The 20,590-nt window shown below is 32.6% G+C and overlaps 1 protein-coding gene across 1 annotated transcript in view; it reads left to right on the top strand.

The window, feature by feature from the left end:
- The window catches only part of LOC131849129 (titin), a 115,579-nt gene that overhangs the window by 76,784 nt on the left and 18,205 nt on the right, over window positions 1-20,590 (top strand). The window contains exons 39-40 of the mRNA XM_059199123.1: window positions 805-6,618; window positions 7,984-19,422. Coding sequence (XP_059055106.1) covers window positions 805-6,618; window positions 7,984-19,422 — 17,253 coding nt within the window. The remainder of the gene's footprint in view (window positions 1-804; window positions 6,619-7,983; window positions 19,423-20,590) is intronic.

Genomic DNA, 20,590 nt, shown 5'->3' with positions numbered 1-20,590 from the left:
TACCTTTGCATTTATATTAAGTAAGGATAATTATTTGTACAAGTCTGATATAAATGTTAGATTTTACGAATATTATAATATTTCAAAATGTTATTTTAACGATTAGAATAACCGCATAATGGTTAGAATACCGTAATAATAATAAGTTAAAATAATGTATTGAAATAATATTGGTTCGACGCCTACTATAGTCCAAAATAAATATAATAATTAAAAGAAACAGCTCCTTCGGGTTAGCATTCAGTGTAGCATCATGTCTAAAACAGAATACTAATGTAATACAATTAAGATAATAATAAAATATTAAGATCGCATCAGATTTAAAACAGTAGATACATAAAATACTGATGCATTCATCAGTAAAATTAAAATTTTCAATTCTCTTATAAATAACTAATTCATTGAATTAGTTATTTATAAGAGAATTGAAAATTTTAAAATTATTTTATTCTATTAAAATTATCTACCCAAAACAAGTCGCAAATTTAATTAAAACTATTATTATCACCTACCGTCATTGTCGTTAAACAATATTTGGACTATTAATAAATTTTTATTGTTATTTTGTATTTAATACTAATCTCATTTGAAATCAAATAAAAAAAAAACACTCACTTTGTTATATTATAACGTTCAAAAAATCTAGTGATGATATTTTACAAAAACAAGCAACAAATTACATAATATTCGGGTTCAGAAGCCTAAGTTTATGAACACACATGCGATAGAAAATAACGAGCCACATAATCATTACTCTGTGATAGAATTTCAATATAAACTCTAAAACATAAAATACTTTTTCAGAAAAATCAAAAATTTCTCCAAAATCATCTGACACTGAAGAAACTGAAGAGATAGTGACTAAATTTGTACAAGCTCCAGGAAATGGAGAACCAATACAAATTAAAACAAAGCGTACCATTATAAGAAAAACCAAAAAGAAAGGAAACAAAGATATTGTTGAAGGAGATATAGTCATAGAGGAAAGAATCGATGACGATGATAAAAAACAATCAGAACAAAAAATTAGTCATGAAGTAAATATTGAGGAATACGAAGGAGATGAGACTATAATAGAAGACTCCGAAAAAAGTACAATTGAATTACCTGAAGAACCTATACATATTTCCAAATTACCAACTCAGGTTGAAATAGAGGAAATTGTAGAAGAAGTTCTTCCTAAAATTACTGAATTACCCGCTGATGAATCGCATGCAGTAAGGATAGTAGAACTTCCCGAAGAAACAGTTGTCGAAGAATACAAGACGCCAGAAGGAATAAAGAAAAAGAAAATTACTAAACGTGTAATCAAAAAGAAGGTAGGTTCCAAAGTAGAAACAACGGAAATAGCTACTGAAGAAGAAGATAATAAAGAGCCAATTATTTCAGTAAGTAAAATAGAAGAAGTAGTCGATGATGAGACATTCGATGAATTTTCAACAACCTACAAACCTGAAGAAGCTCAAGTAATTGAGGAATCTCCTGAACAAGTTGAAGTTATCAGAGTTCGTACAGAAACTGGTAAAACTAAGGATATAAAAACATCGAAAAGAATTATTAGAAAGAAAAAAGGTGATGCGAATGAAATCACAGAAATTACAACTATTCAGGAAGATGACGAAGCTCCTATTACTACAGTAAAAATAAAAGAATTATTACCAGAAACAATAGAAAGTACAGATACAGAGGAAGTAATAGAATTACCTGAGGAAATAGTAGTCGAAGAAATGAAAAAGTCTGATGGAAGCACAAAACAAAAGAAAACCACAAAGCGCATAATTAAAAAGAAAAGGGGACCAAAGATTGAAACTACGGAGATTACAACTGAGCAGGAAGATGACAAGCAACCAGTAATTTATGTACATAAGACTGAAGAAGTATCAGATGATTCGGCTATCGACTTTGTACTCAAATATAAACCAGAAAAGGCACAAATCATTGAAGAACAACCAGAATCAATTGAAATAACACAAGTAAAGACGGAAAGCGGTGATGTGAAAAAAATAAAAACTTCTAAAAGAATAATAAGTAAGAAGAAAGGCGGGAAAGAAGAAGTTACAGAAATAACAACAGTGGAAAAAGACGATCAAGCACCGATATCTATCGTCACAGTTTCTGAAAAATCATTGGATCAACCTTTAGAAGTTGAAGAGATTAAAGAAGTTAATAAAAAACATAAAAAGATTATTAAACGAGTTAAGAAAGACAAAGAACAAAATTTGAAAACAGCAGAAATAATAACTCTCTCAGATAATGATGAGACAGTAACAGAATTTATTGTAAAGCGAATATATAATACAGCTGTTTTTATAGACGATATTCCAGAAAAAAATGAACTTAGTGAGCTTCCAAATGAAAAAATAATTGAAGAAGAGGATTTACCTGAAAGTAAAACAAAGACAATAAAAATTAAAAAACGTGTGGTAAAAAAGAAAACAACTGCAGATATCTCAGAAGATGATGATAAACAACCAAAAGTTTCTACAATTGACAGTGAAATTGAAGATGAAGTCGTAACAGAATCAAAAATATCAGAATTAGAAGAAATTCAACCGATAAAAGTGATTGAGTTACCTGAACAAGTTGAAATTAAGGAAACCACAACACCTGAAGGTAAAATAAAACAAAAGAAAATTACTAAACGTATCCTTAAGAAGAAAATAGGACCAAAAACGGAAACAACAGAAATTATAACTGAACAAATTGGTGACAGTCAACCTATCGTTTCAGTTCAAAAGACGGAAGAATATACAGATACTGCAGTAGAAGAATTTGAGAATATATATGAACCTGAAAAAGCATCGGTAGTAGAAGAAATACCTGAGGCAGTAAAAGTAACGCAAATCAAGACTGAAACTGGTGACATAAAAACTGTAAAGACAACAAAACGAGTAATAAAAACGAAGAAAGGTCCAAAAAAAGAAATAACAGAGATAGTTACTATAGAAAAAGAAGGCGAAACCCCAATAACCACAGTCAATGTTATCGATGAGAAGCTTCCCGAAGAGAAAGAGGATAAATCCATTGAAATTATTGAACTTCCCGAAGAAACAGCAGTAATAGAAACTAAAATGCCAGATGGTATACCCAAACAGAAAAAAGTTACAAAACGTGTAATTAAAAAGAAAGTAGGATCTAAAGTAGAAACTACAGAAATTGTTACAGAACAACAAGAAAACGAGGCACCAATTATTTCAGTTAGTAAAACAGAGGAACTAATAGATGAAGAAACTACTCCGTTTACTGTATTAAAAAAGACAGACACGGCGAAACCTATAGAAGAAATTCCAGAAACAGTCCAAGTTACTCAAGTGCGTACAGAAGAAGGAGACATTAAATCTGTTAAGACAACTAAGAGAGTAATCAAAAAGAAAAAGGGGACTAAGGAAGAAACCACTGAAATAACAACTATTGAAAAAGACGATGAATCTCCAATTACAACTGTAATCGTGACAGAAAAAGATGACTTACCAAAAGAAGAAATAATACCAATAGAAACAATTGAATTACCAGAAGAGACATATGTTGAAGAAACTAAAACTCCAGATGGGTTAACTAAACAGAAGAAAATAACAAAACGAATTATTAAGAAGAAAACTGGTCCTAAAATAGAAACAACTCAAATTATCTCTGAACAAGACGATGATACTAAGGAGCCCATCATTTCTGTACATAAGACTGAAGAGATATTAGATGTAGTTACCACACCTCTGAATAGCAATCTACACGATTTTGACAAGGCTAAAATAGTAGAAGAAATTCCTGAAGAAGTAAATGTCGCGGAGGTTCCTACTGAAACAGGTGAAACTAAATCCGTTAAAACTATAAAACGAGTTATTAAGAAGAAAAAGGGTCCTAAAGAAGAAGTTACTACAATAACCACTGTAGAAAAGCAGGGTGAAACTCCTATTACTACTGTCACAGTAAGTGACAAAGACTATGGTGTTCCAGAAGTAACTACACCGCTAGAAATAATTGAACTTCCAGAAGAGCAAACTATAGAAGAATTTTCAACTCCAGAAGGTAAAACTAAGATTAAAAAGATTTCAAAACGCACGATAAAGAAAAAAGTCGGTCCCAAAGTAGAAACAACTCAAATTGTCACAGAAGAAGTAGATGGAAAAGTAGAGCCGATAATATCTGTTCACAAAACAGAAGAAGTTCTCGAAGATATGACAATACCATTTGAGCAGATAATAGATGAACCTCACAAAGCTCATACTATTGAAGAAGTACCTGAGGAAATTAAAATTACACAAATACGGACTGAAACTGGCGAAAAGAAAGCGATTAAAACAACAAAGCGGGTAATTAAGAAGAAAAAGGGACCAAAAGAAGAAGTCACTGAAATTACTTCTGTGGAAGTGGAAGGAGAATTACCTATTACTACAGTTACCGTGACTGAAAAAGATGATGTTAATGTACAGGAAATAGTACCAATAGAAACTGTCGAACTGCCGGAAGAAATATTTATCGAAGAAACTGTTACACCAGAGGGTATTCCTAAAACAAAGAAAATAGTAAAACGTACCATTAAAAAGAAAATTGGCCCTAAAGTAGAAACAACAGAAATTATAACTGAACAAGGTGAAACCAAAGAACCTATTGTATCTGTCCACAAAACAGAAGAAATTTCAGAAGATATTGCCTTTCCTTTTAATGAAGTACTGCAAAAATCTGACACTGCTAATGTTGTTCAGGAAATTCCAGAGGAAGTTAAAGTTACACAAATTCGTACTGATACCGGTGAAACCAAAGCAATAAAAACAACAAAACGAGTTATTAAGAAGAAAAAAGGCCCCAAAAAAGAAGAAATCACGGAGATTACTACAGTTGAAGCTGAAGGAGATACACCTATTACAACAGTAACTGTAACGGAAGAAGAAACGCCAGAAGAGAAGCCATATGATATAATTGAAGTCCCAGAGGAAATCATTACAGAAGAATCAAAATCTCCAGAAGGTAAGTCAATCAAGAAAAAAATTATTAAGCGTGTTATTAAAAAGAAAACAGAGCCTAAAACTGAAACAGAACAAACAACTATCGGAGAAGACAATAAAAAACAAATTTTAACACACACAACAGAAGACATTATTGACGACACCATTACACCACTTGTTACTTTACATGAAACAATAAAAGCTAAAATTATTGAAGAAATTCCCGAAAAATATGAAACATCCGTAACACTTTCACAACTTGATAATATTAAACCAGATAAAACAATTGAAATAATAGAACTACCTGAAGAAACAACTATAGAAGAGGCAGCGACACCTGAAGGTTTGGTAACAAAAAAGAAAATTACTAAACGTGTTATCAAGAAAAAGAGAGGACCTAAATTAGAAACTACAGAAATAGTTAGTGAACAAATAGATGATAAAGAACCTATAGTATCTGTACATACTACAGAAGACCTCGTAGAGGATACTATTTCATCTTTTACAGATATAACACAAAGACCCGAAAATGCTAATATTATTGAGGAGATTCCTGAGAAAGTGGAAGTAACACAGATACGAACAGAATCAGGAGACATAAAATCTGTTAAGAAAACTAAACGTGTTATAACGAAAAAAGATGGGCCTAAAAAAGAAGTGACTGAAATCACAACCATAGAAAAAGATGGCGAATCACCTATAACAACGGTAAGTGTTATCGCTGAATCGCCAGAAGCGGAAGAAATTATTGAAGCGGTGGAATTACCAGAAGAAACTACTATAGAAGTTCTTGAAACTCCAGAAGGTAAACCAAAATATAAAAAAGTTACAAAAAGAATTATAAAAAAGAAAAAAGGTCCTAAACTTGAAACTACAGAAATCACTACAGAAGAAGAAGACAATAAACAGCCTGTGGTCTCAATCCATACTATCGAGGAACTTGTGGATGATATTAGTTTACCATTTACACCGGAAATAGATACTCCTGATACTGTTATGGTCATTGAAGAATTACCTGAGAAGGTAGAAATTACTCAAGTGCGAACAAAAACTGGTGAAATTAAGTCAATAAAGACTACAAAAAGAGTCATTAAAAAGAAAAAAGGCCCAAGCAAAGAAGTTACAGAAATCACAAAAATAGAAACGGATGGCGAAACTCCCATTAGTACGATTACGGTTACTGAGGAAAAAGATTCAGAGTTAGATGAAGTTGTAGAAGACTCAAGTTCAATCACTGAAGAGAAACCAGTTGAAGCCTTACAACCTCAAGATGGTAAGCCTATTAAAAATCAAGTTGTTAAACGTAAAAAAAGGGTAGGGTCTAAAACTGAACAAATCGTGACAGTTGAGCAACAAGTCGATAAACCATATACCATATCAGTACACACTACCGAAGAAATCAAAGACGATACCACTACACCACTCGAACATACATTACGCTCACAAGACACAGCTAAACTACTAGATGAACCTTTAGAAAAAATAAATATTACTCAAATACATACAAAATTAAGTGAAGATAAGCCCATTACTGATACAGAGCGCGTTATTAAGAAGATTAAAAAATCCAAGAAAAAAACTGTTGAAATTGATGACATTTTTGAAGAAAACATTCCAAAAGAAGAAAATAGGATCGAGTCACCTGAATTTACTGTAGAAGAAATAGAAACTCCATATGGTAAGCTTAAAATTAAATATTATATTCACGATCTTCATTCGTCATTTCAAATCCTCATTAATTACATCGAGATCAAAAGTCGAGATAGATAAGGACATCTGTGATTTTTTTACTTATAATTGAAAATGAAAGTCGATATTCAAAGAAATAAACGTTGAAGATTTAATGATATAGTCAATAAAAGTTGAACATATATGGAATTTCAAGTTTATTTATTTGTTTCAACAATTTCTTGATTTTCGTAAATATCTATTCTTTATTTGACAAATATTTACATATGTATTCATGAGGTATGCTACAATACTTTTACAATTTACTCGAAATAGGCAATAGAATACTATTTATTTCAAATTTCTTTATGATTTAAAAAAAAAATAATACAAAAAGTTTTAAGTTCATAAACGGCTAAAATGTCTTACATGAATAAATGATTTTTGATTTGATATTAAGAATAAACAACAACAATCATCACAATCTATACTCATATATAGCAAAGGCATTACTTGTCTACATCAAATCTATATATATATAATTTATTTGGGAAGACTTGAAGCAGACGTAGAGAAAACTTACTTAGGGCTGATGTATTCTGAACATTTATATATCATACTATCACACTAATTCGCTGATTTTTATGCAATATAACTTCACTTCTTAGTACACGATATATTTTAAGAAAATAATTTCTGATTATTGAACATGAACAGACATAGTAAACTAAGTAAGTGTAGCGCTTACTACTTGTGCCATAACGTCGAAAGTTTCGACTACAGGAAAAATCATCAACCATCATCATACTCATACCGATCACATAAATGTTCCACGATAATTATAGTTTATATACAGATGTTACCCATTTATTTATATATAGGAATAGTCTTAATACAAAAGATGTGGAATGTAAATGTAAAAACAAGAGCTTAAAGGGTCATATGTGTAATATAAATATAACAATTACAATCACAATAACCCATGTCAGTCATTGTTATACAATTTATCTTCATATTAAAATTCGCTGAGATTTTTTTAAATCGATTAACTGTGATAAGTTAACAAATACATAGGCATACTACATATATGTTATTAGAGTGATTATTGTTGTGGATGACGTAAGATATAATATAGTCGAATCATAGACTAAATACTAGTTCAGTCGCCGGCTATCGTCATCGCTAATTATATTTAACTGTAATAGATATTGTAACATTCACAATTTGCTCCAATATTTTGTATTAAAGGTTCCTCATGAAAAACATAAAATTAATATTGATAATATCGACATAAAAAAGAAAGAAATACATGCTCATTACTTACTCTATGATAATATATTTCATACAAACACTAAAACAGAGAATACTTTTTCAGAAATATCAAAAGGTACACCGGTTTCACCAAAATCATCTGACACTGAAGAAACTGAAGAGATAGTGACTAAATTTATACAAGCTCCCGGAAATGGAGAACCAATACAAATTAAAACAAAGCGCACAATTTTAAGGAAGACCAAAAAGAAAGGAAACAGAGACATTGCTGAAGGTGATATTGTAATAGAGGAAACTCTAGACGACGATAATAAAAAACAACCTCAACAAAAAATACCTCATGAAGTAAATATCGAAGAATATGATGGGGATGAGGCTGTCATTGAAGATTCTGATAAAAGTACCATTGAAATGCCTGAGGAAATTTTGCCTATACCAAAACTACCGACCCAAGTTCAAATAGAAGAAATGGCAGAAGAAATTATTCCCAAAATCACTGAATCACCAGATAAAGAAGTACCAGTGGTTAATATTATAGAATTGCCGGAAGAAACGATCGTTGAAGAATTTAAGACGCCAGACGGTATAAAGAAAAAGAAAATCACTAAACGTGTAATCAAAAAGAAGGTAGGTCCTAAAGTAGAAACAACAGAAATAGCTACGGAAGAAGAAGAAAATAAGGAGCCGACTATTTCAGTGAGTAAAATGGAGGAAGTGATCGATGATGAGACATTCCATGAATTTACCATGAGGTATAAGCCAGAAGTAGCCCAAATTATCGAAGAAATTCCAGAACAAATTGAGGTCACTCGAGTTCGTACAGAAAGTGGCAAAACTAAGGACATAAAAACTTCAAAAAGAATTATTAGAAAGAAGAAAGGTGATTCTAATGAAATCACAGAAATTACCACTATTCAAGAAGATGATGATGCACCGGTCACAACTGTAACAATAAAAGAATTATTGCCAGAAATAATAGAAGTTACAGATACGGAGGAAGTCATAGAATTGCCTGAAGAAATTGTAGTAGAAGAAAAGAAAGACATAGATGGTAGTACAAAACAAAAGAAAATCACAAAACGCATAATTAAAAAGAAAAAAGGACCAAAGATTGAAACAACAGAGATAACAACAGAGCAGGAAGATGAAAAACAACCAGTAATTTATGTACATAAGTCTGAAGAAATATCTGATGACTCTACAGTAGACTTTATAAACAAACACAAACCTGAAAAAGCACAAGTCATAGAAGAGCAGCCAGAACAAGTTGAAGTAACGCAAGTCAAAACAGAGACCGGTGATGTAAAAAAAGTTAAGACTACTAAAAGAAAAATAAGTAAGATTAAAGATGGCAAAGAGGAAATTACAGAAATAACGACGGTAGAAAAGGATGATCAGGCACCTGTATCTATAGTAATCGTAACTGAAAAACCATTGGATGAGACTATAGTACCTGAAGATATAGATGACGTAATACCAAAACATAAAACAGTTGTCAGAAAAAAGAAATCTAAACCAAAAGTAGCCGAAGTTTTAACAGCAACTGATGATATAGATACAGTGGAAGAAATAGTTCCAGAACATAAACCAGTTACTGTGGACATCAAAGTTGTCCCAAATGTGCTTGAAGAGATAACTACTGAAGAAACAAAATCATCAGAAGGTAAGTCTAGAAAATCAAAAGTAATAAAACGCATAACAGAAATGAATGTACAATCGACAGCAGAACCCACATCAAACCAAGATGACACGACACAACCAAAATCTTCACAACTAGACGAGAAAACAGATGACACATCTTCAATAATAATTCACAGAACTACTAATGTACATACAGACATAACAGAACCATCACAAACAGAAGAAAGTAGGCCAACAGAGACATTCGAATTACCCGAACAAACAATACTTCAAATGACAGAAACACCAGATGGTAAGGTAAAACAAAAGAAAATCACTAAACGCATCATAAAAAAGAAAGTAGGACCCAAAATAGAAACAACAGAAATTACAACTGAAGCAGAGGATGACAAGCAACCTGTAATATTAGTACACAAAACAGAGGAATATACAGACGAAATCTCCCAAAACCTGAAGGACACACAACAACTACAAAAAGCATTTGTAATAGAAGAAGTTCCAGAAACGGTTAATATAACACAAATAAAGACTGAAGTGGGTGACGTTAAAAAAGTAAAAACTACAAAACGAGTAATAAAATCTAAAAATGGACCAGAAAATACTATAACTGAAATTGTTACTATAGAAGAAGAAGGTCAAAGTCCTATAACAACCGTAAATGTCAGAGAAGAAACAGACATTAAGGAAAGTAATAAAAAACCAACAGAAATTATTGAATTACCCGAAGAAATAAAAGTTACAGAAACAGATACGTCAGAGGGAAAAGTCAAGAATAAAATAACAAAACGTGTAATCAAAAAGAAATTAGGAGACAAAGTGGAAAAAACAGTAATTGTTACAGAACAACATGGACATGAGGAACCGATTATTTCTATCAGTAAAACAGAAGAATTAGTAGACGAAGACGCATTGCCCTTTTCTATATTACAAACAGAAGAAACTGCAAAACCTATAGAAGAAATCCCAGAGACAATTCAAATTACGCAGGTGCGTACAGAAAAAGGTGATCTTAAATCTATAAAGACCACAAGGAGAACATTTAAAAAGAAAAAGGGACCTAAGGATGAAATTACCGAGATTACAACTATCGAAAGAGAGGACGAGGCCCCAATTATGACGCTCAGTGTGACAGAAAGAGATAATGATACTATACCAAAAGAGGATACGTTGACTGCCGAAATAATTGAATTACCGCAAGTAACTTATATTGAAGAGACTAAAAGTCCAGAAGGTGAAACAAAACAAAAAAAGGTAACCAAGCGCACCATCAAAAAGAGAGAAGGTTCGAAAGTAGAAACAACACAAATTATATCGGAGCAAGACGATGAAAGAAAAGGACCTACTATTTCAGTGCATAAAACGGAGGAAATATTGGAAGATATTACCGCGCCACTATTTGTCATTGAACATAACACTGATAAAGCAGTCATATTAGAAGAAATGCCAGAAGAAGTCAAGATTACACAGGTCAGTACGGAAGCAGGCGAATCCAAATCAATCAAGACGACTAAACGTGTTATTAAGAAAAAGAAAGGTCCAAAGGAAGAAATTACAACTATAACTACTGTGGAAAAAGATGACGAATTGCCTGTTACTACTGTTATAGTCACCAATAAAGAAAATACCCATCCAGAGGTAACCGCACCAGTAGAGATCATAGAGCTACCTGAAGAAACAATTATTGAAGAAATACAAACCCCAGAAGGTCCTAATAAAGTAAAAAAAGTTGTCAAACGTACAATAAAAAAGAAAATAGGTCCCAAAATAGAAACAACACAAATCGTTTCAGAACAAGAAGACGAATCACGAGAACCGATTATATCTATCCACAAAACTGAAGAATTATTAGAAGACACAGTTACACCTCTCAATGAAATATTAACTGTTCCTCACAAAGCTTGCATTGCGGAAGAAATCCCCAAGGACATAGAAGTTACACAAGTAAATACAGAATTTGGTAAAACTGAACCAGCTAAAAAATTAAAGCGAATAACAAAAAAGACAAAAGAACCTAAGGATGATATTTCCGAAATCACAGATCTTATTGAAAAGGAAGATCAAAAGCGGGCGGAAATAATAGAATTACCAGAGGTAACATTCGTAGAAAAATATGATACTCCGGAAGGAGTTATTAAACACAAGACAGTAACTAAACGTACCATTAAAAAGAAATTAGGTCCTAAAATAGAAACGACACAAATTATTACAGAACAAAATGACGATAATGAACAACCTGTCGTTTCTATAAACAAAACGGAAGAGATAGTTGATGACGGCACTGCACCACTAGAACACCTATTGGCCGAAGTCGAGGAAGCCATAATTGTAGAAGAAGTACCAGAGGATGTAAAAGTTACAAAAATAAGAACAGAGGATGGTGAAACACGGACGATCAAAACCACAAAACGTATTTTCAAGAAAAAAGATGGACCCAAAAAAGAAACTACTGAAATAATTACTATTGAAGCAGAAGGACAAACGCCTATTACTACTGTTTCCGTTACAGAGAGGGATGACGACACAATTCCAATACAGACTTATGAGTTACCAGAAGAAACTATCATCGAAGAATACAAAACTCCAGAAGGAGGTACAAAACAAAAGAAGATTACTAAACGCATAGTTAAAAAGAAGGTAGGTCCTAAAGTAGAGACAACAGAAATTGTCACAGAACAAGACGAAGGAGCTATAGAACCAACTGTTTCAGTGCATACAATTGAAGAAATTATAGATGATGTTACTACTCCTATAGCACAAGAATTAAGTAACCTAGAGGAAGCTAAAATTGTGGAGGAAATGCCAGAGGAGATAAAAGTTGAGCAAGTCCAAACAGAAACAGGAGATATTAAGTCTGTGAAGACAATTAAACGTGTGATTAGAAAAAAGAAAGGACCAAAAGAAGTAGTAACAGAAATTATAAGTACTGATGTCGAAGGACAGCAGCCTACTACTACAGTAAATATAATTGAACAAGATAACGCTCCACAAGATAACATAACACTGATTGAACTACCGGAAGAGACTTTTGTTGAAGAATTTAAAACTCCAGAAGGTGTAGTTCAAGAAAAAAGAACCGTGAAACGAGTAATCAAAAAGAAAATAGGGCCTAAAATTGAAACAACACAAATTATTACGGAACATGAAGGTGGAAGTGAGGAACCCATTATATCTGTACACCAAACAGAAGATATTTTAGAGGATGCTACTACTCCGCTCGATCAAATAGTTAAAAATATGGAGACGGCCAAAGTTATTGAAGAGATACCAGAAGATGTAAAGATTACACAAGTACGAACGCAAACGGGTGAAATAAAATCTGTGAAGACTACAAAACGCATTATAAAGAAAAAGGTCGGTCCAAAAGAAGAGATTACGGAAATTAGTATTATAGAAACTGATGGTGAAAAACCTATCACTACAGTGAATGTATTGGAAGAGGAAGAAATAAAGTCAAAAGAGGCAATAGAACTACCCGAAAATATTATTGAAGAATATGAATCTCCAAAAGACAAAACTAATCAGAAAAAGTTAACTAAACGAACTAATAAGAAGAAGGAGGAACCTAAAATTGAAGCTACCCAAAGCTTCCCTGATCTACAAGATGACATCAAAGTGCCCACTATGTCCGTACATACAACAGAAGAACTAATAGATGACGTATCCGAACCATTTAATGAACTAATGGATAAAACAGAAAAAGCAAGAACAGTAGACGAAGCACCAGAAAATGTTACAGTAACGCAAGTGGAAACGGATACTGGAGAAATAAAACCAGTGAAATCTGTAAAACGGGTTATAAAGAAGAAAGGTCCAAAAGAAGAAATTACAGAGGTGTCAACAATTGAACAAGTAGATGAATTACCAATAACTACTGTAGATGTATCTGAGAAAAATGATACTCAGACAGAAGAAACGTTGTCCACAAAATCAGTCGAGCTACCTGAAGAAACTATTGTTGAAGAATATGTATCTCCAGAAGGTGATATTAAACAAAAGAAAATTACTAAGCGAACAATTAAAAAGAAAGTTGGTCCCAAAATTGAAACGACACAAATTATTACTGAAGAAGATAATGAGAGTACACACCCTATCATTTCGATCCATAAGACGGAAGAAATTGTAGACGATATTAGTGAACCGTTTAAAGCGCTATTAAAAGAATCTGATGTAGCTGAAATTGTTGAAGAAATACCTGAAGATGTAAAAATTACACAAGTGCGGACAGAATCCGGTGAACCGAAATCAATTAAGACTACTAAACGTGTCATTAAGAAGAAGAAAGGACCTAAAGAAGAGGTTACAGAAATCGTCACTGTTGAACGAGAAGGAGAATCACCTATAAGTACAGTGAATATTACCGAAACAGAAATCTCAGAAGAAGAATCACCTGCAGAGATTGCGGAGCTACCCGAACAAGATATTCCAAAAATTTTGAAAGGTAAGTTAGCAAAGAAGAAAAGTCCTAAAACTATTTTAAAACAAACACCTAAAGACAAAAAGGTACAAGTAATTGATAAAGAACACATAAATACAGTTACACACAATACAGAGGACATTTTTGATGACACTACATTGCCACTTGCCACTCCACAAGTACCTGTGAAAGCACATATTATCGAAGAAACTCCTGACAGACTACATGTATCCATAGTACAAACATATAACCGTGACACTTTACCTACTAGAACTTTTAAAAATATAATTGAGGAGACAGAAGGGAATTATTATGATTCTAATGTTCAAAATGTACCAGAGAAAGAAGCAATTCAACCTACGAAAGTAAGTGAATACCAAGAAGTAATAACTAGTGAAGAACCTAAACCCCTCAATAATAAGATAAAAGTAAAGATTGACAATAAAAAAACTAAAAGTCCGAAGAAAGACGTAACGCAACTAAGCAGTGAACAGGATATAAATAAACAACCTTCACTTTCTGAACAGAAGACAGAAGTGATATTAGAAGATACGACTTTACCGCTTGCAGATACTGCACAATTACCAGAGAGCGTAGTTATAGTGGAAGAAAGTCCTGGTAAAATAAAAATAATGCAAGTTAATATAGAATTATCTGAGTCAACAGATGATATATCAAAACCGAAAAAAGTTAATAAACCCATGAAAAAAGAAAACATTGAACCTAAAATTGAAACCTCTATCACAGAAGTGCAGGATGAAAAACCTCTATTGTCTTTACATGCCACAGATACTATTGTAGATGATATTAACATAGTATTTACAGAAGATTCATATAATGTTCACAAAGCTGAGATAATCGAGGATATTCTTGAAACCGTAGGAATTACACAAGTACAAATGGAAAATGATCAAATGAAACCAGAAGAAATTATTAGCAGTAATAAACAGAAGAAACAGCGTAGAACTAAATTATCACAAATAGAATACCAAAATCCAGTTGCTGCTGTAACGGTTACCGAAAAAGAAATACCAAGTGAAGCAGACTCTTTAGGATTATTAGAGGACTCTACAGAAGATTTACAATCTCCGGAGGGTAAGATAAAATATAAATCAGTTAAACATATTAATAAAAATAAAATACTTCCTAAGTCAAATGAATTGCTGGGTAACCTAGAAGACAATCAACAGTATAACATTATAGCATATACAGAAGAAGAAAATTTACATGACACTTTAATACACCTAGAACACAATTTCCCTATACCTCAAAGAGCTAAAATTGTACACGAATCAATAGGAACTCTTCACATTCAAACTAAAGACTCTGTACTGATATCAGATCAGAAAATTATGGACGCCACTGAAACAGATTCACTTATAGAAGAAACACATAGTAAATCACAGAGACGCCCTAAAAATAAAGTAGGACTAAACACAGAAAAAACACAGTTGTCTCTAGCCAATGAGAATGAAACACAATTTAATACATCTGTTCACTTTATAGAAGAATACGATTATGACACCACCACACCTATAGAAAACACTTCATGCTCACCAGTCAAAGTACACATCACTGAAGAGCCATCACTCAAAATACACGCAACACAAGTTCAGATAACATTTAATCAAATAAAAACAACAAAAGATTTAGAAAGTAATGTACCTAAAAATTCGAACAATGAAAATCACACAGCGAAAGTTTCAGATAACAACGTTCACATTAAGCCAACTAAGTCCGGAATAGAAGAATCACAGGAAACATTACCAGATAAAACTACATTGCCAATAAGTGAATTACAAGAGAGCAAACTCACTGAGGAAAAAAATAAGAAACGAGTAATCAAAAAGGTAATAAAACCTATAATAGAACCCTCAGATATTTTTACAGAACAACAAGATATTGAGGAACCGATTATTTCTGTTGGTAAAACAGAAGAATTAGTAGACGAAGACGCAGTACCCTTCACTATATTACAAACAGAAGACACTGCAAAACCTATAGAGGAAATCCCAGAGACAATTCAAGTTACGCAGGTGTCTACAGAAAAAGATGACGTTAAGTCCACTAAGACTACAAGGAAAACATTTAAAAAGAAAAAGGGACCTAAGGATGAAATTACCGAGATTACAACTATCGAAAGAGAGAACGAGGCCCCAATTATGACACTCAATGTGACAGAAAAAGATAATGATACTATACCAAAAGAGGACACGATGACTGCCGAAATAATTGAATTACCGCAAGTAACTTATATTGAAGAGACTAAAAGTCCAGAAGGTGAAACAAAACGAAAAAAGGTAACCAAGCGCACCATCAAAAAGAGAGAAGGTTCGAAAGTAGAAACAACTCAAATTATATCGGAGCAAGACGATGAAAGAAAAGAACCTACTATTTCAGTGCATAAAACGGAGGAAATATTGGAAGATATTACCGCGCCACTATTTGTCATTGAACATAACACTGATAAAGCAGTCATATTAGAAGAAATGCCAGAAGAAGTCAAGATCACACAGGTCAGTACGGAAGCAGGCGAATCCAAATCAATCAAGACGACTAAACGTGTTATTAAGAAAAAGAAAGGTCCAAAGGAAGAAATTACAACTATAACTACTATGGAAAAAGATGACGAATTGCCTGTTACTACTGTTGTAGTCACCAATAAAGAAAATACCCATCCAGAGGTAAACGCACCAGTAGAGATCATAGAGCTACCTGAAGAAACAATTATTGAAGAAATACAAACCCCAGAAGGTCCTAATAAAGTAAAAAAAGTTGTCAAACGTACAATAAAAAAGAAAATAGGTCCCAAAATAGAAACAACACAAATCGTTTCAGAACAAGAAGACGAATCACGAGAACCGATTATATCTATCCACAAAACTGAAGAATTATTAGAAGACACAGTTACACCTCTCGATGAAATATTAACTGTTCCTCACAAAGCTTGCATTGCGGAAGAAATCCCCAAGGACATAGAAGTTACACAAGTAAATACAGAATTTGGTAAAAATGAACCAGCTAAAAAATTAAAGCGAATAACAAAAAAGACAAAAGAACCTAAGGATGATATTTCCGAAATCACAGATCTTATTGAAAAGGAAGATCAAAAGCCGGCGGAAATAATAGAATTACCAGAGGTAACATTCGTAGAAAAATATGATACTCCGGAAGGAGTTATTAAACACAAGACAGTAACTAAACGTACCATTAAAAAGAAATTAGGTCCTAAAATAGAAACGACACAAATTATTACAGAACAAAATGACGATAATGAACAACCTGTCGTTTCTATAAACAAAACGGAAGAGATAGTTGATGACGGCACTGCACCACTAGAACACCTATTGGCCGAAGTCGAGGAAGCCATAATTGTAGAAGAAGTACCAGAGGATGTAAAAGTTACAAAAATAAGAACAGAGGACGGTGAAACACGGACGATCAAAACCACAAAACGTATTTTCAAGAAAAAAGATGGACCCAAAAAAGAAACTACTGAAATAATTACTATTGAAGCAGAAGGACAAACGCCTATTACTACTGTTTCCGTTACAGAGAGGGATGACGACACAATTCCAATACAGACTTATGAGTTACCAGAAGAAACTATCATCGAAGAATACAAAACTCCAGAAGGAGGTACAAAACAAAAGAAGATTACTAAACGCATAGTTAAAAAGAAGGTAGGTCCTAAAGTAGAGACAACAGAAATTGTCACAGAACAAGACGAAGGAGCTATAGAACCAACTGTTTCAGTGCATACAATTGAAGAAATTATAGATGATGTTACTACTCCTATAGCACAAGAATTAAGTAACCTAGAGGAAGCTAAAATTGTGGAGGAAATGCCAGAGGAGATAAAAGTTGAGCAAGTCCGAACAGAAACAGGAGATATTAAGTCTGTGAAGACAATTAAACGTGTGATTAGAAAAAAGAAAGGACCAAAAGAAGTAGTAACAGAAATTATAAGTACTGATGTCGAAGGACAGCAGCCTACTACTACAGTAAATATAATTGAACAAGATAACGCTCCACAAGATAATATAACACTGATTGAACTACCGGAAGAGACTTTTGTTGAAGAATTTAAAACTCCAGAAGGTGTAGTTCAAGAAAAAAGAACCGTGAAACGAGTAATCAAAAAGAAAATAGGGCCTAAAATTGAAACAACACAAATTATTACGGAACATGAAGGTGGAAGTGAGGAACCCATTATATCTGTACACCAAACAGAAGATATTTTAGAGGATGCTACTACTCCGCTCGATCAAATAGTTAAAAATATGGAGACGGCCAAAGTTATTGAAGAGATACCAGAAGATGTAAAGATTATACAAGTACGAACGCAAACGGGTGAAATAAAATCTGTGAAGACTACAAAACGCATTATAAAGAAAAAGGTCGGTCCAAAAGAAGAGATTACGGAAATTAGTATTATAGAAACTGATGGTGAAAAACCTATCACTACAGTGAATGTATTGGAAGAGGAAGAAATAAAGCCAAAAGAGGCAATAGAACTACCCGAAAATATTATTGAAGAATATGAATCTCCAAAAGACAAAACTAATCAGAAAAAGTTAACTAAACGAACTAATAAGAAGAAGGAGGAACCTAAAATTGGAGCTACACAAAGCTTCCCTGATCTACAAGATGACATCAAAGTGCCCACTATGTCCGTACATACAACAGAAGAACTAATAGATGACGTATCCGAACCATTTAATGAACTAATGGATAAAACAGAAAAAGCAAGAACAGTAGACGAAGCACCAGAAAATGTTACAGTAACGCAAGTGGAAACGGATACTGTAGAAATAAAACCAGTGAAATCTGTAAAACGGGTTATAAAGAAGAAAGGTCCAAAAGAAGAAATTACAGAGGTGTCAACAATTGAACAAGTAGATGAATTACCAATAACTACTGTAGATGTATCTGAGAAAAATTATACTCAGACAGAAGAAACGTTGTCCACAAAATCAGTCGAGCTACCTGAAGAAACTATTGTTGAAGAATATGTATCTCCAGAAGGTGATATTAAACAAAAGAAAATTACTAAGCGAACAATTAAAAAGAAAGTTGGTCCCAAAATTGAAACGACACAAATTATCACTGAAGAAGATAATGAGAGCCCACACCCTATCATTTCGATCCATAAGACGGAAGAAATTGTAGACGATATTAGTGAACCGTTTAAAGCGCTATTAAAAGAATCTGATGTAGCTGAAATTGTTGAAGAAATACCTGAAGATGTAAAAATTACACAAGTGCGGACAGAATCCGGTGAACCGAAATCAATTAAGACTACTAAACGTGTCATTAAGAAGAAGAAAGGACCTAAAGAAGAGGTTACAGAAATCGTCACTGTTGAACGAGAAGGAGAATCACCTATAAGTACAGTGAATATTACCGAAACAGAAATCTCAGAAGAAGAATCACCTGTAGATATTGCGGTGCTACCTGAACAAGATATTCCAAAAATTTTGAAAGGTAAGTTAACAAGAAAGTTACTCAACTTGTTCGGGTACAAACATTTAAGAAGAGAAGGAATATAAACTTGATGACGATCAGAAAGTACACAAAGATTTTGCTGTCTCATTCACAACATATAACATTTTCTCTGCACTACTTTTTCACTTATCATCACTTTAAAACAAGTTTTTGTAATTGTAATACACCAGATTAGTTTAAAGTAGTCTTAGTTTAAATTGAACTGAACATAAAAATTGCTTTCGATATGTAACTTAATTTATTATATTATTTAATAATGTTAAACGCTCAAGGGATTTTTTTTAAATATTTTCTCATAATAATCACATCAAACGACTTATTAGAAAATCAAGTGTTTGAAAGCAATAATTAATTTAATTAGTGAACCTGTAACTTACAAACAACATGTATATATATACTTAGAATACATACGCGTCAAAAACTTCAGAGTAATATTACTACAGATGTATATATATACATATGTACTACGCATAGTGTATATTTTAGTCGCCACTTTGAAAAAGATTTCTAGCAACGATTAAAGGAACTAAACTGTTAAAAAACACACAGCTTTCACAGTACAGTTACTTCTCATAACACAATATTAACACAAACACATTATTATTGTACTACACTAGCTCTTCGGTTTAGTATAGAATTTATTCATCAAATTATCTTTCTCTTAAATTTGTATGTTTACATTTTATTACCTAATTGCTGTGATATTATTCTATTTCCACGTTAAAGAAACACATATAAAGTTACAGAATTGTGAACATACAACGATTATAAGAATAAAACATGTTCCACAATAAGTACAATAATAGGAATATATAAGTTTGTACAATAATAATATATACGTATTATTTCATCATTGCAACAACTTATTACTATAACTTAAGCTGTGAACTGAAAGAATTGTTGCAGTGAATTCTATCCAAGCATTAACGCAATTGAATAAAAACATGTTATATAATAACTACATATTTTTTTAATAACACAAAAATATATCGATAAGTAAGAAAACAGTACGTTCAAAACTAGAGCAACACGTGAAACAAACTATCATTCAAAGAAGATTAAGGAATGAAAAATCATTAAGTAAATAAATAAAGAGAATTCATTTGAAATCCTATAAATTATAAGATTTTTTTTTGTCTCTGTGATC

The sequence above is a fragment of the Achroia grisella genome, unplaced genomic scaffold (assembly GCF_030625045.1).
Source record: "Achroia grisella isolate CSIRO2021 unplaced genomic scaffold, CSIRO_AGI_Agris_v1 utg640, whole genome shotgun sequence".
NCBI lineage: Eukaryota > Metazoa > Arthropoda > Insecta > Lepidoptera > Pyralidae > Achroia > Achroia grisella.
This window is presented reverse-complemented; position numbering and strand designations above follow the sequence as displayed.